The following is a 26,290-nucleotide window of genomic DNA, read 5'->3' as shown; positions in this document are numbered from 1 at the left end:
CTCCCCAGAATGATATTTAAATAGGTCTCCTCTTCTCTCTCTCTCTTTTTGTTACATGTTCCTGCTTGTATTCTTTATGACACTTGTAGTGTACAATATATGACTGACTTGTTGGCCTATTCACTGATATAATTTATTTATAATTCACTGATACAAACAGTTGTTGAGGGCCTATGTGTGAAACACTCTGGTGAGTACTGGAAATACAGCTGTGAAAAAAACAAGAGAGGCAAGGTCCCACTAGAATGTGAACTTCTTGAAGACAAGGCCTGGAGCCTGGGTTGGCCAGGCTGACAGGGAACCTGGTACCAAGGGTGGTGCTCCAACCTCAGGAGAAGCTGCTGCTTGGATAAGCTGGGAGGCTAAATTCATGGGATCACCCTGGAAGTTTGGTGACACGGGAGCTGCTTAAGGTTGAAGGAGCATGTCAGGATTCTGGGGCCACAGGAGCTGCCTGGAGCTGTGGAAGCCAACATAATCCAGGGTAGATCAGCAGACGAGGTTCATGAGGGCCCATTGGGATCTTGGACCCACGTAAGCTGCCTGAAGCATTAGAGATCTACCTGGGGCCTCTAGAGCCAGTAGCACTGGGGTGAGCTGGGGGCTGGATTTGCAAGTCTGCAGGGAGCCTCTGAGGGCTGCAGGAAGTTGTCTGGTGCTGAGGTAGGCCAGCTCTGAGGTCTGTGGTGAAGTCAGGTGCTCACTGCACTCTACTTCCCCATAGTCCACACTGGGTTGCTTAGGTCTGGGGTAGGTGAAGGATCAGGTGAGTGTGAATCTTTTCTTGTTTCTGTGCTTCACCCAATTGCTGTATCCCTCACCTAGAATCCCTGGCTCTTGTGAAGGTATTTTTGTGAATGATGTTTTTGGGTGGGGGATAAGTGCTAGAAATTCCTATGCTGCCATTTGCTGACATCACCCTGCAACCAATTCTATGACATTTTTTAAAAATTTTAATTAATTAATTAATTTTATTTATTTTGAGAGAGAGAGAGAGAGAGGGAAAACAGGGGAGTAGCAGAGAGAGAGAGAGAGAGAGAGAGAGAGAGAGAGAGAATCCTAAGCAAGCTTCATGCTCTCAGCCCAGAGCCCAACATGGGGCTTGATCTCACAAACTCATGAGATCATGATCTGAGCCGAGACCAAGAGTCAGATGCTTAACTGACTGAGCCACCCAGGCACCCCAACACTATGACATTTTATTTAAAAAATGTTTTTTAATGTTTATTTATGAGAGAGAGAGAAAAAGAGAGAATGAGTCGGGGAGGGGCAGAAAGAGAGGGAGACAGAATCTGAAAGCAAGTTCCAGGCTCTGAGCTGTCACCACAGAGCCTGATCAGGGCTTGAACTCATGAGCTCATGACCTGAACCTAAGTCAGACACTTAGCCAACCGAGCCACCCACGCTCCCCAACACTGTGACATTTTAAATGCTTACCTATATCATTTTAAATGCTTACCCATATCATTAAATTTTTACCAAATATCCTTATGAGAAACATAGAATTATTATAGTCATTTTATAAAAGAGGAACTTTAAGTCTGATCTGCTTTGTCACTATAGTTTGCATTTTCTAGTTTCATATAAATAGAATCACACAGTATGTACACTTCTATGTCTTCTTTCACTCAGACTACTTTGAGACTCATCCGAGTTGTTGGTTAATCCATTTACATGTTAGTGGGCATTTGGATTGTTTCTAACTTTTTGCTATTACAAGTAAACCTGCTATGGATGCTCAAGGACAGGTCTTGAAGAGATCTATGTTTTCTTTTCTCATGGGCACATAGAAATGGAAAGGCTAGAGTGTATGGTAGGTATATAGCATTTTAAGAACCTGAATACATGTTTTCTAAAGTAATTGCACCATTTTATATCCCCAGGAGGAGTATATGAAGGATCCAGGTCCCCTACAACTTCACCAGCACTTTGTATAGTGAGTGTTTTTCATTTTATTTGGTCTGATACTTGGGTAGTGGTCTCTCATAGTGGTTTTAATTTGCATTTTTTAACAAGTGGTGATGTTGACCATCTTTTCATATTCTTATTTGCCATCTGTACATGTTTTTTGATGAAGTGTTTGTTCACATCTTTGGCCCATTTTTATTGGGTTGCCTGTGTTCATCAGTACTGAGTTTTGAGAGTCATCATATATTCCTGATACAAGTCCTTTCTCAGATGGATGATTTGTAAACAATTTCTCATGGCCTATGACTGGTCCTTTCATTCTCTTATGAGTGTTTTTGAAGAAAATAATTTTTTCATTTTGATGAAGCCCAATTTATCAGTTTTTACTTTTATAGATGACTTTGTATATAAGGAATATTTGCCTAACCAGAAGTCACAAATATTTTCTTTTACATCTTCTAAACATTTTCTAATTTCTTTATTTGGGTCTATGATAAATTTTTGTATACAGTGCAAAGTATGGATCAAACTCATTTTTTTAAACATACGGATGTCAATTTTCCCACCACCACTTATTGATAAGACTCTTCTTTCTCCATTGAGTTTCCTCTCTACCACTGCCAAAAATCCACTGTCCCCACACAGCTGACCCTTGAACAACATAGGTTGGAACTGTATGAGTCCATTTATACATGGATTTTTTTGGATAAATACATTTAGGGTACTGCAGAGTAAAGTACTGTACAGAAATTATTTTAATAATATTTTTTCTAGCTTACTCTATTGTAAGAACACAGTGTACAATACATATAACATACCAAAAATGTGTTAATCAGCTATTCATGTTCTCATTAAGGCTTCTGTCCAACAGTAAGCTATTAGTAGTTAAGTTTTTGGAGAGTCAAGAGTTATACACAGATTTTCGACTGTGTAGAGTATCAATCCCTCAACCCCTGTGTTTCAAAAGTCAACTGTATATGTAGGTATATTTCCCAGTTGGTGATTATGTGTGTCATTGCTTCTATCCATAAGACAGTTTTACTCCTTCATTTCTAATTAGATGTTTTTTTTTGTCTTATCTGATTCACTGGCCAGAACTAGTATAATGCCTAGTGATGAGAGTGACATCTTTGCCTATTTTCTGAACTTAGGGGGAAAAATTCAGTCTTTCACCATTAAATACAGTGTTAGCTATACATTTGTTTATAGCTTTTCTTTATCAAGCTGAGAAACTTCCCTTGTTGTTTTGCTGAGAGTTTCATCAGGATTGGATACTAGGTTTCATAAAATGCTTATTCTTTCTTTTAAAGTTTACTTATTTATTTTGAGAGAGAGAGAGAGCAGGAGGGAGAGAGATAATCCTAAGAAGCTCCACTCTAGCAGTGCAGAGTCTGATATGGGGCTTGAACCACGAACTGTGAGATCATGACCTGAGCCAAAACCAAGAGTCAGAGCCTTAACCAACTGAGCCACCCAGGCACCTCAGCCTCCTTAACCGTTTTTAGATTTCTTGTGTATGTTTTCTCACCTATAAAATGGGTCTACTTCACCATGCTTTTGTCATCAATATTAAATGGGAATGTATGCAAACTTATAAATGATAAATCTCTCTGAAATATTTTTTTTTCTTGGAAGGCTATCTTTGTATATGCTCTCAGATAATGTTTTCTTTTAACTTATCAACTAAACCTGTAGGGAGATCAAAATATCAAAGAATAAGTAAGAACAGAGCTGATTTCCACTTTTGTTAAAATTTTATAGGCAAATATTTTGGAAATTTTGCATTGTATAATCATTTATCTGGGCTGAGTCTAGCTGGGGTGAACTATGAATACTCAAAAATATTGTGCAAGAATCATTTTTTTATTCTAAAACGTGATTACTTTTGTTTAAAGAGGAGGCCATAAGACAAAGGTACATGTCAATCTTTGAATTTAAACTTTATTCAAGAAAAAATTCATGTAGTAGGAATGACAGTGATGTTATAGTTTTTTTATTTCCTTTTTTGCATGATGTTTCAAGAAACGTACTTCTCCATTCTGATCCCTTTCAGTGACCAAAAGTCTATGATTATACAACTTTCAAAATTCTCAACTTGATTCAATTCATTAAGTTTAAAGTACCAAATTGCTATCAAAGTCTGAAGTTGTCATCATAGACTATGCTGCTTTTGTAAATCACTGTATGAAAGACATTTCTATAAAGATCCAGGAGAAAAAAATGCATTACTGTGTGGAACCATATTTGTAACTAACATGCCTAAAATCCCCTGCGATATGTATTAACTAAATGATGCAGCCCTCTTCACTTAGTTTTGCATTGCACACTGGGCATCTCAGTAAATTTTGTTTTCACACAGGCAAGTAGCCTTGCACTTTTCCTGAAGCAATTCATGTCCACAGCCGGCTGTTGTCTTCAAGGAATCACAGTTACTAAGGAGATCTTCATACTCGCAACTATTGGCTGTGACAAAAACAAATTATTTACCTCATTATCATATTCCTTAGTATCAGCAAAACAATCCACACATTCAAAGTGCATGAGATGGGTAGGAGACTGGACAAACATCACTTACACAATGATGGGCTTTTCCTTTCTTAAGGGACATATCAGGTGCCTTAGTCAAGCTCACTGATCAATCTAACACTTTTTTATTTTGAATTTGGTCATGTTTCTAAATGAATTGACCTACTTTTCTCCCTTAGCCAAAAGAGTAAAATGAATATAAATAAATCTCTCTACACCTGCAGTCTAATGTAGGGGCCACTAGTCACATGTAGCTATTGAAATTTAAATTATTCTAAACTAAAGTAAAAAAATTTAGTCCCTTAATCTTACTAGCCACATTTCAAGTGTTCAAAGGTCACATGTGACTAATGGCTACTTGTAAGACATATGCTGATAGAGAATATTTCCTTCATTTCATACTCTTCAATAGCACTGTTTCAGACTCCAAAGCTTTCTTTCTGGAGAAACAGATATCTATGGGAAGATAAAGATGCAAAACAATGATAATATGCACTCTTTCCTTCTGGTATTTCTTGGATCCTCCCCAAACTCAACAAATTTCAAGCTACTCATCATACTGCTCACAAGGTTGACAATTCTTGGGTATGGTCTCCTTGTACCCCTCCCACAATCTCAGAGAAATGGCTCTCTGACTACTCAGTAATTTAGGCCGAGACTGGATCAGTCAGAACTTCATCTTTCCTACTTCAGACCAGCATTCAACCAGGACAGGTAACAAACCCTGGCTATTCTATTCCTTGTTTTCCAACCCTGTCCAATTATCTCATTCATTTTGTCAGTAATGCAGTAAAGACATCTTTTTTTTTTTTTTTTTAACCCATAGTTTTCAACAATTTTCTAGCTGGCTTCCATTCAATTGTTTCTACATACTATTGTTAGGAAGCTCTTTATAAAACATGGTTCTGGCCCTGTCACTCTTCTGTTTAAAACCTTTCAGTTGAGTGCTTATTGATAACAGGATAAATTCCATGCTTCTTAGCAAATAGCATTCAGAAGAGTTGTTAATATGTAACCCTTTTTTCTTCATTAGTTGATTTATAGCTTTAATACAATCAATATTATGAATTATACCTATATAATTCAGTCAGTAAGAATGCTAACTAAAGGTGAATGTACTTGAAAGGTATAAATCTCAACAAATGATATTTATTCAACTCTTATTCATAATAATTTTAATCCAAGCATCCCAACTATAAAGAGCTAACAGCTATTTTTGCTTCATTACAACTTTAGAAATCATATATATGATATTTTTTTAACTTCTCTCCTGTTGCAACAATATTTTTGTGGGTCTATGAGTCAGTGCTACTTACAGATTTGATTTTGCCATTAAAAATATGCAGTGAACTACTATCAAAACACAGGGAGAGTAATTATTAAGTTAAACACTGTGATTTCAATTATACTACAGGAAAAAGAGGAAATCAGCATGATGAACTCATTAGCACACAAAAATATAATATTTCATTTGCCTGTCTAGATTGGGCTATAATGTGATATTACACCCATAGATTTACATTTCAAAATAAGACTTTTGGTATAAAGATACTAACTTTGAGGAAATGAACTATTTACCAGAAATATGTATAGTTAATATTAATGAGCTTTGCATAGTCACAAAAACACATTGATGGTAGATCTTTCATTATCTTACATGTGGTAATATTTTCACTGCAAGTAATGTGTAGGTTACTAAATAAACTGTGTAAAATATTTACATAAACACAGTCTGTTAAGTAACATATTTGTCTTTTGCATAAGGATACTATTTAAATTGGTTCCTTTAGGAGATTTCTTAACCCATAAAAATAAAATAAAACATCAACTGTTTCTTTTAATAGCAAAGTAATCACTTCAAACTTACTGCATAGTCCATCCTCACAGTTACCAGGGCAACTGGCACAAGGTGTTCCTTGCTGGTAAGGGGTATTCTTTTTACTCACATTGTTACCGCTGGAATTTAAAATACATAATGTCAAATAACTTCACTTTACAGTTTAGTTTATACTCCCCTAAAGCAGTATAAATTACCAAATATGCATGACTATTAAATGCTTTTAGGTATGTTAACAAAACTGAAAAAATATAATTCCCAGTGAGTAATTCAGGTAACATTCAAATTAAGAAAATACTTCACATATTGACCCATGTCCTTGACTATAATTTTTCAATCTGAGCAACTAAATCACATTAATGGGAGTGTAAAGTTTTTAGAGTATATTTCAATGTGGCAACACTTTTCATCTCCCACTAGACATGGTCAAATTTGTTAAGACAGTACACCCAATGTGAGTGCTAGGGAATAGAGCATATCCCCCAAGAGAGACAAAAGAGCCTCTGGGACATAGGGATTATAGTTTGGAAAAGAATATTTAATATTACAATATCAATTTTATTTGAAACATAATAAAATACCAAATTTCATACACACACACACACACACACACACACACACACACACACATATATACATTTTACTTTTAGAATGAGAGTAGTAATATTTAAGTAGTTAGTGGTGTGTGTGCTTGTCAGACAGGGAAGGAAAAGAAGGTTTGTGAATTTCTAGAGGCGGTATGTGAAAGATTTTTATGTTTACTAGAAAGGGAACGTTAATTAAAAAAAAGTTTTGAGAAGCATGAATATCCAAAGTGTAATCACATTATAGTGACTAACTTATAACTCACTTGTGATCATTACCTATTGGCCATTTAATTCATCTGAAATACAAGGGAGTCCAAATATCAATAGTGTCAAGTGGGACAAAGACACAAGGCCATGCATTTGAATCTCGGGCCCTACACAGGATATATCTGAATGTGTGTGAGCTCCTGGAAAAATGTGAACTAGACACAAACATGTTCCGAAAGTGCTCTCACCCCTGCTTTCCCTCATTATTCACTTCAACTCTCACTTCAGGTACCTGGCATCAGACCCTCCTCTCTTATAGCCAGACAGTGAATTTGGATGCATTCTCCTAAGAACTTTTCAATTCTTTCTACTAAACCCTCATAGGTGCTTGCAGGAAGATGGCATTGGAAGTCATACTTCTCAAACGGGAGATCCATATACTTGGGTTATCGACAGTCTCAAAATAAAACCTGAAGGAAGCTTGGTTTTAGGGGTCTCCTGTCCCTGGTGGCAAGGAATTTCAAACATTTAAAGAAATTAAGGCTAGGATATGCTGAGATTAGATCTTCAGTATATCCACAGAATTTATTCTGGGTAAGTTCAAACATAATCTTTGATGAAAGAACACATTTCCTGCTGCAAGTCAGGACCTTAAAGAATGGTTCATTATGGAGATTTTGTGCAAACTTCTGAAAAACAAGGATTAAGGATGTTCTCTCCTGGACTCTGAAATACATTAAAGATCTCTTGAAAACACCTTTGAGAGCCAATGAATGAGTCATCTGTGATGGTAATAACATAGGCAGCATTTTAGATAAGCAGGGGTGGGAACATTTTAGCAGAAAGAGCTGAAATCACAATCAGCCATTCCCAGTTTCCCAGTCCACTACCATCCCTTGCTTAACCATCAGGCTGCCACCTTCCTAGAGTATGAAGTTAGTGAGAACTAATGACATCAAATCTACAGAAATGCACACTACCCACGCTTTCCCTCATTATAGCTGTGAGCCTAAGGGAAAGGTCACTGAGAGAAAAGATGTCACATTAAGGAAAGAGAGTTTCAGATTTTACACTTGGAATTTAGAATATGGTCTCTTCTCTGATAATTGAATGTATCACGACTTAAAAGGCATTTCTAAAGATTTATCCCTTTTGGATAGGCCTAGAGGGTATTATGCTAAGTGAAATAAGTTAGACAGAGAAAGACAGATAGCACATGATTCACTTGTATGTGGATTCTAAAAAACAAATCAGGCAAATAAGCAAAAAGCAGAAAACAGACCATAGGTATGGGGGGGGGAATGGGTAAAATGGGTAAAAAGGAGTGGGAGGTATGAACTTCCAGTTATGGAATAAATAAGTGATGGGGATAGAAGGTACAGCATAGGGACTATAGTCAATTGTATTGTAATAGCATGTAATAGCATGGTGACTGATGGTAGCTACACTTGTGAGCACGGCATAAGGTATAGACTTGTCACTATGCTATATACCTAAAACTAATATGACATTGTGGATCAACTATGTATGAATTTTAAAAAATGAAAAAAAATTCCTTCCTTCCCTTTACTGATATGTGTTTTATATCCCAGTTTGTTTATTCCGTAAGAATTTCAAAATATTAAACTGCACATAGGATTATTGTGTTAAACTCTAAAGTATATACTTACGCAGGACAATATTGGCAAACATAGTAGTATTTTAAACTTTCTTGATTGGGACAATAGGCAATTCCACATCCAACGTGGAAAGAGGAGTACCAGACAAGCTACAAATCCAAAAAGGAATATGGGAGAGTACATTAAAGAAGATAGAAAATATTGAAAAAATAATAATAACAAATGTAAAACTGAAAACGTGGTACTATTATAGTTTGTAGCCAAGTACCTTATGGAAATATTTAGTTCAATTATTGAAACAAAGTCACAAATTTTAAAATATTAAATTTTAACATGCATTCACTATTTTATCCAATCCTAATTTAGAAAAAGTATGGAGTATGCTTTCTTACCAAGAGTTTTGCAAACTATGGGGAAAAAAGACAGCTCCAGATGAAGTACCAGCTAATGCTAGGACTATTCTATCTAGTCAGGCTCTTACCCAAATTAAATATTGGACTTGGTCATAATTTAAAATTTATTTAATTATTTTGAGAGAGAGAGAGAGAGAGAGAGAGAGAGAGAGAGAACACACACAAGTGGGGAAGGGGTATACAGAGGGAAGAGAGAGAATCCCAAGCAGTCTCCACGCTGTCAGCTCAGAGCCCTACATGGGGCTCGATCTCATGAACCTGAACCGAAATCAAGAGTCAGACACTTAACTGACTGAGCCACCTGGCGCCCCAGGGCTTGGTCATAATTTAAAGATGCTTTCTATATTAGAGCATTTGTGGCAAAAGTGTTTTCATTTGTTTCTCTTACCTGGGTGTAATGTCCAACAACTGAACTGGAACTCTTAGGTCCTACACCATAGACAAAATTATTGCGTTCCTCATACCAGTTTTGGATCGCATTTGACCAGGAAGCAGGGTCACTTGACATATAGAGATTCTCACCACATTTTGTACCTAAAGAGAAACATCATTCATGAGGAAGCAATAAAGTATGCAATGGCAAAAGCAACCAACTATATGAACACAAGGATGTTGCCTTTCAAACATAGTGCCTATACTTGCTAACTGTTAATACATAATAAAAGGACTTCTGTCCTTATCAGCTATGAAGTTGAATAGAAGACAGATCTGTCTAGCATGCTAAGGCTGGCCTCAACATGTACAACTGAGTAGGCTGAGAAGACTGTATGCTTTAAAAATCCTCTGGATTGCCAAAAATGCATTCTTTTTCATGCTAAATTTACATGTGTAATATCTTCTATGCTCTCAGCTTTGTATTGTAAATTTGCAAAAAGCAGTGACCAACTTTTATTCTTTTCCTCTTCTTGTTCACCCTCACCAGAGATTTTTCATATACTGGACTCTGAGTAAATGATTATGATTATGATCATGATTATGATTATGATTTTGTGTGAACTTGGATAGATCTAGAAGTGATTTTAAGAGCACCAGTTAAGAGGCAACTGACATCAGGGGGGGATGGAAGTTTTGAAAGTTTTTGGATCCTCCCTTAATCAATGAATCAGAATGTCATAAGGCCAAATCTTCTGAGGAAGATTTGGTAAGAAAAACCTTGCAGGGTGACATCAGCAAGATGGCAGGATAGGAAGCCCGGAGTCTCCTTCCCCTAACAAACACACTGATTCAGCAACAATTCCCAAACAAATTGCCCTTGTGAGAATTCCAAAACTAATGGAAAGGCTTCTATACTCTGGAAAAATATGAGCCCAGACTCACTGAAGCCTGAAGGGAAATTGGGGCACCCTCTTGCTAGAATACCTACCCTCAGCACAGTGCCTGCCATATGATCAGGAAGAAATCCCATGTCTCCCAGCTTCTCCCAGGGGAAGGAAAGAATTGATTTATGTGTCCAGCCACCCAACATTTCCCAAAGAAAACTTCCCAGATGGGTGGCTTCTGTCTTGTTAGTCTTGGAGCTCTGGTAGTCAGGTACAGGCTAGCCACCTGGAGGAGAATGGAGATAGTGTCTGGGGCTGGTAGATACCATATCTCCTCTCCCTGGCTCAGCACAGAGCAAACATATGAAAAATTATAGTTCTCAGTTTCCTCCTTGGGAAACAAAGTCTTGACTGGTGTGTCTAATGCCTGAATTTCTCCAAGGTTGCCCAAAGAACTAACATATGGCTTGGTATTCTTGGAGCTCTGACAGGCTTGGCACAGTCACAGTCTTGCCCCCTGGGGACAATAGAGATGGTGGTTTGGATTGGTAGATGCCATGGCTCCCTCCTCTCCCTTTCTCAGAAACAGAGCCTGTTTCTCCCAAAGGTGGGAAAGAGTTGGTCTGGGCATCCAGGGCCACAAATTTTCCAGATGCTGCTCAAAGGACTGACTTCTGACTTGCCTCTCTGAGAATGTTAACAGACCTCACATAACAAGATGTGGGGCTCATGAGAATAAAGATCTGCCATAGCTTCCCTTCTTGTTCAGCATAGAGTGAGGAGATAAAAATCGCAAGCTTCTAGCCTCTTCCTGGATAGGGAAAGAGTTGGCTGGAATGCCCAAAGATCCTTTGTTTTCAGGGGCCTGCCTGAGGAATTGACTATGGATCTTTTCTGACCACAATTTAAATAGACATTCTCCAAAGATATACAAATGACCAACAGGTATATGAAAAGGTGCTCAATGTTGCTAATCATCAGGGAAATGCAAATCAAAATAATGAGATATCACCTTATATCGGTAAGGATGTTTATGATAGGTGGAGAAAGGGCAATGAGTGAAGAATGTGGAGAAATTGGAATGGTGTACACTTTTGGTGGAAATAAAAATGGTATAGGTGCTAATGGAAAAAAGTACAGGGGTTCTTCAAAAAAATTAAAACTAGAATTACCAAATGATCCAGTAATACCACTTCTGAGTACTTATCCAAAATAACTGGAATCAGGTTCTTAAAGAGATATTAGCATTCTCATGTTCATTGCAGCACCATTCACAATAGCCACCATGTGGAAACAACCTAAAATCCATGGACAGATGAATGGATGAACAAAAAGACACATACACATACAATGGATGTCACTCATCCTTACAAAGGAAGGAAATTCTACATTTGGGTGAGACAGTATGGATGAATCTTGAAAATGTTAACTGAAATAAGCCAGTCATAGACAGACAACTACTACATGATTCCATTTACAAGAAGTACCTAAAATAGTCAAATTCATAGAATCAAAGAGTAGAATAGTGGTAGCCAGGGATGGGGGAAAGGAGAAATGAGAAGTCACCAATCAATGGGCATAAAGTTTCAAATAAATAAGATGAATAATTTCAGATGAATAAATTCTTCTATGCAACATCTTACCTAGACAACAATATTGTATAGTACATTTAACTATTTGCTAAAGGTGTAGGTCTCATGTTAAGTATTCTTACCATTATAAAATTAAGAGAGAAAGAAGTGTCTTGCTGCCCAGAAATTTTCTCTATCTTTTCTTTTTTTTACTTTTTTTTTTACATTTTTACTTATTTTTGAGAGACAGAGAGAGACAGAGCACAAGTGGGGGAGGGGCAGAGAGAGAATGAGACACAGAATCCAAAGCAGGCTCCAGGCTCTGAGGTGTCATCACAGAGCCTGACGCGGGGGACGAACTCACTAACAGTGAGATCATGACCTGAGCCAAGGTCGGATGCTTAACCGACTGAGCCACCCAGGTGCCCCTTCTCTATCTTTTCAAGATCTCAAATAATATTTACATTTTGGTAGCTTGAAATATAAGGTCTACATACTGCTTAAAGAGAGTATAAGATATTCTTGGCTATCACCTTCAATATGGAAAAAATAAACTAAGACTCTAACCATGTAGATTTGCATCATTAAGACCATTTGTTTTCATCTTCTACTGAAAACCATCATTCTCTTCATAATTTTTAACAGATTAGCATCAACAATATAAGCGATAATTATAATGAAAATACAGGTAAAAATTCATTACTTTCAAACTGAGTTGCCTAAATGTATTATGTTTGATAATGTAAATAATTATTTTATGTAAGATTTATGCATAAAAGTATTTTTCTTTCATAGTTTTTATAACCCTTGATAAGATATTGTATAGTTTTTGAGTATAATATATTATCTATGCAAATAAGCCCACAGTCCATACAAAGTAGTTAGCAAAACTTGAAAACTTAATCAATATATGCGAAGTATTCATCATGATTTTAAAAGCTTTAAGTATTTTCAGAGTAAAATTCAGGGAAAAAAATAACAATTTAGTATATTTTATAAATATAAAAGAAGAGATATCAAAATGCCAAACACACAATATCACAAAAAGGGCAGTGGATTAGAAATCAATAAGCCTGGCTATACAACTTCAGAATGTGCTCTTAGGTCATTTCTCCCATGTCCCTAATCTTTAAAGTTAGAGAAATGACGACTGTTGACTGTTGACTCATGAGCTGGTTGAGAGGAACAAATGAAGTGTTCCTTCAGAAATTATTTGCATAATGTAAAAAATCAAAAGCACAAAATGGTACTTATAAGGATGTCTCCCTATACAGATACTTTGATTTTAAGAAGAGCAGTATAAGCAACATTTATTTACTAGATCTTCTTACAAGGTCCCAGAATGTTCCATTCTATTTGATGTTCCATAATATTTTGCAGTATTATTTTATTTGTTCACTTATTTAACAGATATTTGGTCATTTACGTACTGGTTTTTCGGTCTTCTGCATTGCTGTGTTCTAAAGTGCACTTGTTTGCCCATTTTTGGGCATTTGCTGCTGTTTCTCTGTTCCATTCCTAAATGTCACAAGAAAAAAATACACTTAGAGATTCAACTCCAAAGAAGCATATGCTTTATAACATACTTGGTCAGTTGATTTGCACTACTTTAAACTTCTCTAGGTATATTATCTAATTGTCAGTGGTATCAGAAGACCTGTTTGTTAGGGGTGTGTGTGTGTGTGTGTGTGTGTGTGTGTGTGTGTGTGTGTATGTGTGTGTGTATCTGCTCCAGTGCCAATTTCTACATGAAAAGAAGTTCATAAATGAAGTGTCTACTGAGAGAAATATCTAATAAAATAATATCTGGCAATTTATGATTGTACAGGAACCACACATAGGATTTTTAGTAATGGGGCTACTCTAAATACCCAACATGTGAAGTCTTGAATTATATTTCGTTAGTAATGAATAGGCCTAGATTGTTTCCAATTTCAGTCATAGCCCATTACATTCAAATGGGAGATATCTAGCTTTTTTGGACTATTCCCTGGAAAGCGGTTGTTATCTACCCTAAATGGCACTGATTTTGAAGGAAAGGGGACTCCTAGGGGGTGCCTGGCTGGCTCAGTTGGTAGAGCATATGACTCTTGATCTTGGAGTCCTGAGTTTGAGCCCCACATGGGCATAGAGATTACTTACAAAAAATAAAATATATGAGGGAAAGGGGACTCCATTATGTTAGACTAAAGTGGATAGTGAACAAAATGGCTTCACATTTGAGGTCTGAAGATTTGGCTTCTAATTTTTGCCCTTCCCAACTTAATAAGCCCTATAACGTTGACAAATCATTTAACCATTACAAAGGAAAATTAATTTCTATTTTGCTCATAGTGCAGTTCAAATTAAATAGCAAAACAGACATAAAACTTTGTAAGTCACAAGGTTCTTAAGAAATGCCAGTACCAGCTCCCTGCTCTTACCACCACTGATTCATACCACTAGGCTTTATCACTGCTTCTTACCATCTTCAGCATGTTGCTGGCAGGTGGAGAAACTGATTTCCTTAATTCATTATGTTTATTTACAATCTCTTTTTGGATTTGAGTTTGAGTGGTTAACAAAGCAGTAAAGGATGGATCCTAAAGAGAAATAAAATTAAGGTTATCTTTTTAACATTTGTTAAAATTGCATATGGTGGGGGCTAAGTTAATTTGAAGGAACAAAGATCACTTTAAAGAGCATTCAGTTCAGGCTCATAGTAGTTGTTAAGAATTGCCAATGGACCTGAGCCAAAGCTATGACAAATAGAAAAGAAGTAACTTGAAGCTTCAAGAATGAGAATAAAATTCATGGCATGATAACTTAAAATCTCCTCTGAGGCCACAGACGCCAATTTCTAGTTTCAAGGAACTCTTAATGTGCTTTTTCTCCTTTAATGGTCCTTCCCAATCCTTTGTTATATCTCTGGTCATTTCCTGGTCTTCATTTACAAAATTATTTAAAAGAGAGATATATTTTGCACTTTTGAATCACTAAATGTTTGCTAATAAGATTCTTTACATACCTTCTGCCCCACATGGTTTTCTTCACCTTCTCTATAGACATATAGACATGCTTTTTATAGACATATAAGTGATAATATTTTATAACCACAAAGGCACACAATAGGAACATTAAGATACATTCATTCATATTCGATCAGGCTGCAGCAGATAGGATAAGGGTGGAGCTCAAGGTTCATCTTGGAGTTTAAAGGAATCTTAAAATCTGTATTACGGAATGCCAAATGAGTTTTGACCCAGTGTCAGGATTCTCTGGTCTGATGAGTTCTAGTCCTAGCATTCTGTGGTCCTTGGATGTCCTCTTATAAGAGAAGGGTTAAAGAAAGGTGGGGAAACAGCAATGACCAGAGCTTCTCACATTCAGAAATTTTCTGATCAAGAGATAGACACTTTATATGGACACATACCCTCTAATCATTGAAAAGGATGATGGATTTTGTTCTTGGGATTATTTAAGCAAAGTAGCTTATTATATCTTATTTTTTTAATTTACATCCAAGTTAGCATATAGTGCAACAATAATTTCAGGGGTAGATTCCTTAATTCCCCTTACCCATTTAGCCTATCCGCCCTCCCATAACCCCTCCAGTAACCCTCTGTTTGTTCTCCATATTTAAGTCTCTTATGTTTTGTCTCCCTCCCTGTTTTTATATTATTTTTGCTTCCCTTCCCTTGTGTTCATCTGTTCTGTGTCTTAAAGTCCTCATATGAGTGAAGTCATATGATATTTGTCTTTCTATGACTAATTTTGTTTAGCATAATACCCTCTAGTTCTATCCACGTAGTTGCAAATGGCAAGATTTCATTCTTTTTTGACTGCTGAGTAATACTCTATTGTATATATATACCACATCTTCAAAGTAGCTTATTCTAATTGTAAGAGTTGAGTTCAAGAGTAGGGCTCTCACATACCAAGTGTATGAGCATGAATAACAAAGCAAAACAAACACTAAGACCTTTAGAGGTTGTACATTAAAAAAAATTTTTTTTAACGTTTATTCATTTTTTGATAGAGAGAGACAGAGCGCGAGTGGGGAGGGGCAGAGAAAGAGGGAGACACAGAATCTAAAGCAGGTTCCAGGCTCTGAACTAACAGCACAGAGCCCAATGTGGGGCTTGAACTCACGGACCGTGAGATCATGACCTGAGCCGAAGTTGGACGCTCAACCGACTGAGCCACCCAGGTGCCCCAAGAGGTTGTACATTTTTTTAATGTAAAAAATTGGTATATTTTTACCATACAGTAATGATGAAAATTAAACATGGTTATACATAAAGTTGTGTTAATTTAGGGTTATGGTATTGTTAATTTCTTTTTGAGATCACACTGATATGAATTTTAAAAAGTAAATAAGAAAAGATCTTGTGGGGAGAAGACTATCATTTACTTTTTAAATCATAGACCATAGGTCCATTAGAAAAACAATTCAAGCATAATATGTAATTTTAACTTTTTGGTGGTCACATTTAAAAAAGTAAAATAAGAAGCAGGTAATATTAATTTCTTTTATATATATTTTTATATCTTATTCACCATGATAAATGTACTCTTTAAATATTTGTTTATTTATTTATTTAGAACATGCAAACAGAGGGAGGGGAGAGAGAGAATTCGAAGCAAGTTTTGCATTGTCAGCATTGAGCCCAAAGGGGAGCTTTATCTCACAAACTGGGATCATGACCTGAGCTGAAATCAAGCGTCAGATGCTTAACTGACTAAACCACCCAACTGCCCCAATAAGTGTACTCTTTAATCCCCATCACCTATTTTCCTCATTTCCTCACCCACCTCCCCTCTGGTAACCATCTGTTCTGTATAATTAAGAGTCTGTTTCTTGGTTTCTCTCTCTCTCTCTCTCTTGCTTGCTCACTCTTTTTTCCTTTGTTCATTTGTTTTGTTTCTTAAATTCCACGTGAGTGCAATCATATGGTATTTGTCTTTCTCTGACTGACTTATTTCACTTAGCATTATACTCCCTAGATCTATCCCTGTTACTGCAAATGGTAAAATTTAATTCTTTTTTTATGGCTGAATATATATATATATATATATATATATATATATATATATATATATATGCGCCACATCTTCTTTATCCATTCATTTATCCATGGACACTTGGGCTGCTTTCATAGTTTGACTATTGTAAATAATGATATATTCAGGGGTGCATATATATTTTCTAATTAGTGTTTTCATATTCTATGGGTAAATTTTTTGGAAACCTCCATACTGTTTTCTACAGTGTCTGCACCAGTTTGCATTCACACCAACAGTACACAAGGGTTCCTTTTTCTCAAAAACCTCTCCAACACTTGTTTCTTGTGTTTTTTTATTTTAGCCATTCTGACTGGTGTCAGGTGGTATCTCATTGCAGCCTTGATTTGCATTTCTCTGATGATGAGTGATGTTGAACATCTTCTCATGTGTCTGTTGACCATTGTATGTCTTTTTTATAGACATGTCTGTTCATGTCTTCTGTCCATTTAAAAAAATTTTTTTAATGTTTATTTATTTTTTGAGACAGAGAGAAACTGTGTATGAATGAGGGAGGGGCAGAGAGAGAAGGAGATGCAGGATCAGAAGCAGGCTCCAGGCTTTGAGCTGTCAGCACAGAGCCTGATGCAAGGCTTGAACCCACGAACTGAGAGATCATGCCCTGAGCCGAAGTTGGACACTTAACTGACTGCACCACCCAAGCACTCCTCTTCTGTCCATTTTCAATTGGATTACTATTAAAAATTTTTTTTAAAACATTTATTCATTTTTGAGTGTGAGAGACACAGAGTGTGAGTTGGGGAGGGGCAGTGAGGGAGACACAGAATCTGAAGAAGACTCCAGGCTCTGAGCTGTCAGCACAGAACCGGAGGCGAGACTCAAACTCAGACAGTGAGATCAGGACCTGAGCTGAAGTCAGATGCTTAACCAACTGAGTCACCCAGGCGCCCCTGGATTATTTGTTTTTGGCATGCTGAGTTGTATCAGTTCTTTATATATTTTGGATACTAAGCCTTTATCAGATATGTTATTTGCAAATGTCTTCTCCCATTCTCTAGGCTGCCTTTTAGTTGTGTTGATTCCTTCACTGTTCAGAAGCTTTTTGTTTTGATGTAGTCCCAATAGTTTATTTTTGCTTTTACTTTCTTTGCCTCAGGAGAAAGATCTAGAAAAGTGTCCCTACAGCTGATGTCAGAGGCATTACCTCCTGTGCTCTCTTGTAGTATTTTTATGGTTTCAGGTGTCACATTTGAGTCCTTAATCCATTTTGAGTATATAATTTTGTGTATGGTGAAAGAAAGTGGCCCAGTTTCATACTTTTTCATGTGACTGTCCAGTTTTCCCAACAACAGTTGTTGAAGAGACTGTCTTTTTCCCATTGTATATTCATTCCTCCTTTGTTGAAAATTAATTGACCATCAGTTGTAGGTTTATTGCTGGGTTTTCTGTTCTATTCTGTTGATCAATGTGTCTATTGTTATGCCAGTACCATACTGTTTTAATTACTACAGCTTTGTAATGTAACTTGAAGTCTGAAATTGTGATACCTCCAATTTTACTTTTCTTTTTCAAGATTGCTTGGCTATTTGAGGTCTTTTGTGGTTCCATACAAATTTTAGGGGCCTTGTTCTAGCTCTGTGAAAAATGCTGTTGGTATTTTGATAGGGCTTGCGTGAAATCTGTGGATTGCTTTGGGTAATATAGACATTTTAATAATATTTGTTCTTCCAACCCATGAGCATGGAATGTCTTTCCATTTGTTAGTGTCCTCTTGAATTTCTTTCATCAGCATTTTATAGTTTTCAGAGTATGGGTCTTTCATGTCTTTGGCTAAGTTTATTCCTAAATATTTTATTGTTTTTGGTGCAACTGTAAATGAGATTGTTTTTTCAATTTCACGTTCCGATGCTTCATTATTAATGTATAGGAATGCAACAGATTTCTGTATATTGATTTTGTATCTTGTGACTTTCCTGAATTGACCTATCAGTTCTAGCAGTTTTTTGGTGGAGTCTTTCAGGTTTTCTATATATAGTATTCTGTCATGTGCAAATAGTGAGAGTTTTACTTCTTCCTTACCAATTTGGATGCCTTTCATTTCTTTATGTTGTCTAATTTCTGTGGTGAGGACTTGCACTACTATGTGGAATAAAAAGTGGTGATAGAGGGCATTCTTATCTTATTACTGACCTAAGGGGAAAAGCTCTCATTTTTTTCACCATTGAGTATGATGTTGCTGTGAGTTTTCACATAAGGCCTTTATTATCTTGTGTTCTCTCCAGACCTACTTTCCAAAGGTTTTTTATCATGAAAGGATGTTGTACTTCGTCAAATATTTTTTTAGAATTATTGAAATTATTGTATATTTTTATCCTTTCTCTTAATCACATGATGATTCACATTGATTGTTTTGCAAATATTGAACCACACTTGCATCCTGGAAATAAATGCTACCCTATTGTGGTGTATGGTTTTTTACTGTGTTCACATTATTTTAAATAATAAATTTTATTTGTAATGAGTTGACTAGAAGTCTACAAAAATTGTATGTCTACGTCCTAATCCCCAGATTCTGTCCATGTGACCTTATCTAGATAAGAGTCTTTGTAGATATAATTAAGTTTAGGATCTCAATATTAAATCATCCTGGATTATTCAAGATTATTATTATTCAAGTAGGGTCTAAATCGAATGACAAGTACCCTTATAAGAGACACAGAAAGGAGAAGGGAAGGTAGAGAGTAAGTGATATAGCCACAAGCCTAGTAATCCCAGTGACTGGTGGAAGCCACCTGAAGCTAAAAGAAAAACAGACAACAGATTTCCCTCTCGATCCTCCAGAGGGAGTGTGGCCCTGCCGACATCTAAATTTTAAGCTTCTGGTCTCCAGAACTGTGACAGAATAAATTTCTGTTGTTCTAAGCCACATAGCTTGCATTTATTTCTTACAACAGCCCTTAGACCTAATACATTATTTAATTATCTAAAATATAATTCCATCGAGTATTGAATATCTAAGTTAGTTATTGAATATATTTTCTCCGCCTCCTCCTCCTTCTTTTTCAGTAGTACATCTTTAAAATCTAGTGTGTATTTTATACTTACAGTATATCTTGTTTTGGACAAGCCACATTGTGTTCATTAGCCACATATGACTAGTGGCTGCTGTATTGGAGAGCTCAGCCTTAGAATATCATCTAGATAATAGTGTTAAGGGATCTGAGCTACCAATCAGTACTTTGTGATGTCCACTCTTGCCCCTTCTATTCTCAAAGGACCTAGCCATCCCGAAAGATACCTGGATAGCTTTAAAAAGATTTTACAATTTAACTTTACCTTTGCTTCTGTGGGTAAAGATGGAAGCAGCACAGCAGCCAGAAACAACACTATCGGGAATACAGCCATTGCTGGAAAGTAAATCAAAGAGAGCAAAGTTCTGCATTAAAATATGTAGTACATAGACCTCTGACTATGAGGAAAAAAACAATGTAATGATCTTGGCTATTTTAATGGAACTGTAATTCCCAAATTCATAAGAAATGTAACAAGATTTCATCTGGTGCAAGCAGAATCATAGTGGAATCAACTTTGTCACTGATAGGGACAATAAAAAATAAATTGAAACACTTGTCTGACGCTCTTGAAGTATACCTATAAAGGTTAGGAATATATCACCATGTTTCTGCTCAGCTCTATTGCTCCATTAAAATCCATTAAAAATATGGAAAACCAGATTTCTTCAGAGTTAATTGATACTGTATTGATTAATAATCCCAATCTTTGGGGAAAGTTTATTTTCAATGTGCACCATCTCTTGGTGTTCTATAAAAACCAGAACTGTTTGTTCTTTTATTGACATATGACTTTAATCAAGATTCCAAGATTACTATTATACAGAAATAAATGTACACTTTATTAGTGGTTATTTCCCCAGCAGAGGGATTAGAAATTATTTTATTCCTTATACTTGTCTATATCTCAAATTTCCCTGTATAAAAAAATAAAATACAAATAATATATTGAAAATCTAGCCTGTCCAAATTTGCTGAACTCATGATTTGGTATAAAAGTTGTTTAATATATTCACTAACTTTTTAAAAGGCATTCAACATTGGGTGGCCCATGTTGTCCTTTCTCAGTATGTCAAAAAAAATTCTTGGTCCTCTAGGCAAAGCAACAAACCCACTAAGCTTAAATAAGCACTGATCATCTGGCAGTTAGTCATATAAATTACTAACTTTGTAAACTGAGGGAATGTTACATTGATTGGTGTTCTTCATGTGAGATTGGTACTCCCAAATTCTTGAAGAGAAAGAAAACTCTGAACAATTTATCTGTGGTACTTCTCAGGACTTATTGATGGGTAAATAGTAGACAACTGATACCTGTTCCCTGCATTCCCTTTATCCTCAATAATGTGCTCACAAAAAGGAGAGGAGTGAACATTTATTGACAGTGCAATGCAAAACTTGATGTCTAATTTCACTATCATACCTTGGTGAGTATGACTATATTTTACAGATGAAGAAATTGAAGATTAGGCTAATTTATCTATGCCAATGGTAAGTTCTTAAGTAATTTCAGAAATTAGCCTTCAACCAAGTAAAGTCAAAGCCAATGCACATTGACAGGAACATTGTTTTCACCTGAGAAAAGCAATCATTTTGTAGCACACTGGAGGCACTCATCCCTATTTTAACAATACCTGTATTAATACATGACAATACATGTTCATAGCAAAAATTATCAATATGGAAATATATAATATATGCAATTTGCCATATTTACATTTCTTCTAGTTAAGATGGTTCCAGAATAATTGTTTTGAAGTCAAACACGAGAATTCTATTATCTATTTTAAGCTGAAGTGTAAAGAATTAATTTGAGTTTCAACTTGATAAAATGAGTAAAGAGTAAAATTAACTTGATTCTCTTAATAAAAATTTATCCATAACGTTTTGAAAATCATAGATAAACGTATTAAATATATTATTTTTACCACTGGAAAAACAAAGATGACTGACACATAAATGTTCACATTAAAATAAATGAGTTATCACTTACTGTTGGTTCTCAGAGCAGGATGAAGTATTTGCTTTATCTGTAGAAAGAAGGGAGGTGGAGAGGACCTTAGAGCACAATACATGTTACGTCTATTTATATTTTAGCAAATTCTGGTTGTGCAAGTAAACATAAATGAATAGATTTCTGAAACAGAATTTTTCACACCCATATATTCAAATTTCATTGCTAGTTGTCTGGCATTGCTTTTGATATTATTTAGTTTCCATACAGCTTTTAACACAAGTTAATACAGCATGCCTTCCCTCCCTAACCAGCCCCGCCCCCTCTTCTAGATGCTGCTTTTTGACCTAGTATTTTTATAATAACCACTGATGACTGGTTAATCATTGTGAAGATAACCAGCGTCCTACCTTACAGTTGAACTTCTGTGGCTCAACTTTCTTTTAATTCCCAATTAGCAACTTTCTATGGCTTATTAAACATAGTCTTTAGAAACCATCAGTTCTCAGAAATCCTGAGCGTCAAGGTTCTCTGCTATAAAATGGGGACTATCACATCAACAGCTTTGGTTTGCAAAGGGTGTGGCACAACATACATAAAGCACCTAACATTGTGTCTGCAATATAATACTCAGTAAATGGAAATTATTAATATTTTTATTATGATCCTTTACAATGTGTGATAGTTTGCTGAGATTGTAAGATCTTCCCATAAATGCATGTTGTTTGACTCAATTTCTAATTTTAGAAGTGTCATAAGATCTGTTTTTACATCTGGGTATCATAGGAAAAAAAATCAGCATAATCTCATCGGAGATTCATATGTTCAAGGCCCAGGTCTACTAGGAATCTTGTAATTAAAAAAAAAAAATGTTCTAACATCTGGACTGTTGCAGCCTCATCAGCTCATTGATAGATATACACATTAGCTGGGTAATTTTATATAGCTCAATCATCCAATGGGATTATATTAGATGATCCACAATTCCATAATTCAACAGACTATGATGCCACATATTCCTCCCTACCACTCTCCTGTTCCCTCCCCGTCACTTACCCAACCTATAATCATCTTTGTTGCATCAATGAAAGCAATGGCAAAATCCACATTCATACAGAGCTGAAAAGTTGGCTGCCATTTCCCCCTTGGTACTTACTAATGGAAAAGTACTGTCCCCTTTCTTGCAGGTGTTTTAAGACTGGGATGACATCATTCTACGGTGTCTGTAGGAAGAGCATGATGTTCAGTTTCATAATCCTAGAATAGGGGAAAAAAGACAATATTTAAAATAAAGATGGAAAGCATAAATAAGTAGTATTAATCATCTCTGTCACAAACCTAAAGCTTAACTGTGTTTAGTATTACTAATATTAGTAATTTTAATTTATTTGATCTTACCCATCAAGAATCCTTCTGAGATCAGATTATATTTTGATATCTTGGTATTTCCTTCAAACAGTAGCAAAGAAGTGGGCTTCTTAAACAAGTTCAATTAACTATTGACTGACTGACTTCCTTGGAATATCACGGTATATTTTCCAGATTCCCAAATCCTTATACACTCTTTGGAAGATAATTTCTATAAGTAGTCACCCGCAGAGTAACCTTTTACTACATGGGTTTGGGGTCACACCTACATGTCTTCATGTCTTTCCCTGGAAGCCAGTAGATGACATGTAGTCCAGAAGAGTCAACAGCCATCATTCTAATTGCCTGCAATATGTAGTTCCTAATAACAGTGCATTCAAAACAGAAATAAAAAACTGAAGTTCTTAATTTGACCTCATGAAAGGCCTGATTTACAAATGACTTCAGGCTTCAGCTATGAATCAGAGCATTTCATGTAAATGGAATGATTCATCTTTTAAGACAGGTAAAGAGTTCCAACTGGATAAACATCAAGAGGCATGTTGAAAGTCTTCGGTGGATCAGAGATATGCAACAAAACCGAAACTCTGCGTGCATCTGCACTGATCAGCCGATGTGCCCACCAGAGTCCCAGAAGAGGCGCGGAGGACCGGAAGACTCCTCACCCCACAGATCTTTCTCTCTCGTCTTCACCCCACCTCCCGGGCCCTGATCATTGCCTTTCCCAGACTGCTGCAAGTCTTACCCTGGCTCCAGAGCCCAGATCTTCCTGCAGGGTGGACGGAGCCAGAGAGAGGCTGCTGCTCGCTGCTTGGACAGCGAGAGTAAGATACTCATCCAAGCAGGTGTGAGCGAGGAGCTACGTCACAGGCTTTGTGCCCTCAGCGCAGTCGTCAGCTTACTGAATTCCTACAACCGCCTCCCCTCCAATGGTGCGCAGAAAAAATCTTGCACACCTTCCCTTGAGGAAGGGAAATGTCTGCTCACACAATTGAACCCTAGGAAGAAGATGGAAATAATACCAGGATTCAAAATGCAAGGGGTGACTGAAAAAGGAGGCGCTCCTTTTCATACAAGAGTTCCTGAATTAACACAGGTCAGCATTTAAAGAGCAGATTGGTAAAGGCCATAGATACCTTAAGTTTTCAGTGCAGTACCCGTCTGGTACAATAGTGTATTCAGGGTTACATAAAGAGGACCTTTTGCAGGTTTGCTTATAAACAAACCTAGTGTTCAAACTTAGTTCAGTTAGTGTTCCTTCCCTTCTTCCCTTCCAAAATGGTTTGTAGTGAAGAAATTCAACAAGAGTAACAGGAACAGGTCTTAGGAAAATGCCCAGAATTCCTGATCCAAGACCGGTGGCTTCAAGTGCAGCAGGCTTATCTGGCCTTGGTTGAAGATGTATTTATTGTCTGTCTTCACAGATGGCAGATGAGTAATAGATGCATTTTCTTCAATGCTTAGTTGTTTTCAAGATTTAAAGGAATGAATGAATTCATCACACCAAGAATACATTTGGTCAAAAGATGATAAACCAAAGATCAATGTGCATCACACGTTAGTTCTCTGTACCCCCTGAGAAGAGGCTTGAAATTTCTCATTCCAACCTTTGAGACTATAGCAAACTGCCATGTCTCATAGTGCTGAGTGTCATTTTCCCCTGGCAGTGTTAAAATTCCAAGTGCCCAATGCACAGATGTTATTTTAACTCTCTTGTTCTGCTCTTTTAGTTCAAGTACCACTAACTAAAAACTTCAGAATTTAGAAGTCATCCTAGCCTGATTTACTCTTATGGTTACGTTCAATCAAAGTTAACTCCTGACAGTTTGCCCTTCTGAATGTTTACAAAATCCAGCCCCGGATCTATCTTTCTCACTGTTATATTCATGTTTTCATTGTGTCTTGCTTAGCTTATTAATTTAACATTTCAATTACTTATATCCACATAGTTGCTACTCATTTATTTATAAATAGAATTGCTTAGTCCATTTGTTTTTTTATTAGGACAACACAATTCATTGTTATCCTATAACAGTCTATAATTTACTGTGAATATCCTATTTTTCATTCTGGGAGACAGCATACCTATAATTATTACCTGTTCCCATTGATGATGTCAAAATGAGAGCAACTTGAGTGTGGTAGTGATAGATATTGTGAGTAAATATGTATTTGAAAAATGGACTGTATCTCTATAGATTATTGCTATATGTCAAGACTAGCATGATACCAGTTACCTGAGTAATAATTTATAAATATTTGTTGAGAAAATAAATATATTGACTTGGCCTAGATTCTTAGGGAATTCAGAGAAGAAGGCACGTCATGTCTTTCCTCTAAGACATATAGTACTGTAGGAAAAATACATACACATGAACATTACCAGGCAGTCCAGTTTAGTTCTAAGTAGCTGGAATAGGAAATATCTACAATAATTAGGAATTCTGAGCTGATACAATCTGGATAAAAATTAGGTGGTGGAGTGACACTTGAACTTCTTTGAAAAATGTGCATGGCTGGATTAGAAAAAAAAGTTTAGAACACTTGTTTGGAAGGGCAGAAACAGACAAATCAATGTATCATAAGGTGTATATAAGTCAGAATGATAGGCTGGTGAAAATGTTGGCATAACTTTGTGTAGAAGTCTAACAAGATTCGCTTCTTTATATAACATGGGATGTACTTTCATTGAGTGTTGGGAAATTTTATGATCAAATATTATTTTATAAAAGCCTCAGAATGGAATATTACTCAACCACAAAAAACGAAAGAAATGTTGCCATTTGCAATGACATGAATGGAGCTAGAGAGTATTATGCTAAGCGAAATAAATCAGAGGAAAAAATACTATATGATTTCACTCATATGTTGAATTTAAGAAAAAAACACAAATGAGCACCGGGGGAAAAAAAAGAGAGGCAAACAAAGAAATGGACTCTCAACTACAGGGAATAGACTGATGGTTA

At 36.3% G+C, this 26,290-nt stretch overlaps 1 protein-coding gene and 1 long non-coding RNA gene across 2 annotated transcripts in view; one reads left to right on the top strand and one right to left on the bottom strand.

The window, feature by feature from the left end:
- Window positions 1-3,853: 3,853 nt before the first annotated feature.
- LOC106973987 (cysteine-rich secretory protein 2) lies at window positions 3,854-24,222 on the bottom strand. Its single transcript, XM_015071151.3, has 10 exons — window positions 24,070-24,222; window positions 23,113-23,213; window positions 21,996-22,032; window positions 20,268-20,338; window positions 14,393-14,509; window positions 13,358-13,445; window positions 9,486-9,631; window positions 8,736-8,833; window positions 6,302-6,390; window positions 3,854-4,371 (listed from the first exon to the last, which is right to left on the bottom strand). Exons 4-10 carry the CDS (start codon window positions 20,334-20,336, stop codon window positions 4,244-4,246), a joined length of 735 nt encoding a protein of 244 aa, XP_014926637.1. The 5' UTR covers window positions 20,337-20,338; window positions 21,996-22,032; window positions 23,113-23,213; window positions 24,070-24,222; the 3' UTR covers window positions 3,854-4,243.
- The window catches only part of LOC106981615 (uncharacterized), a 62,542-nt gene continuing 60,449 nt past the window's right edge, over window positions 24,198-26,290 (top strand). The window contains exon 1 of the long non-coding RNA XR_008298569.1: window positions 24,198-24,420. This is a non-coding gene — a long non-coding RNA (uncharacterized LOC106981615). The remainder of the gene's footprint in view (window positions 24,421-26,290) is intronic.

This window comes from Acinonyx jubatus, chromosome B2 (assembly GCF_027475565.1).
Source record: "Acinonyx jubatus isolate Ajub_Pintada_27869175 chromosome B2, VMU_Ajub_asm_v1.0, whole genome shotgun sequence".
Taxonomy (NCBI): domain Eukaryota; kingdom Metazoa; phylum Chordata; class Mammalia; order Carnivora; family Felidae; genus Acinonyx; species Acinonyx jubatus.
This window is presented reverse-complemented; position numbering and strand designations above follow the sequence as displayed.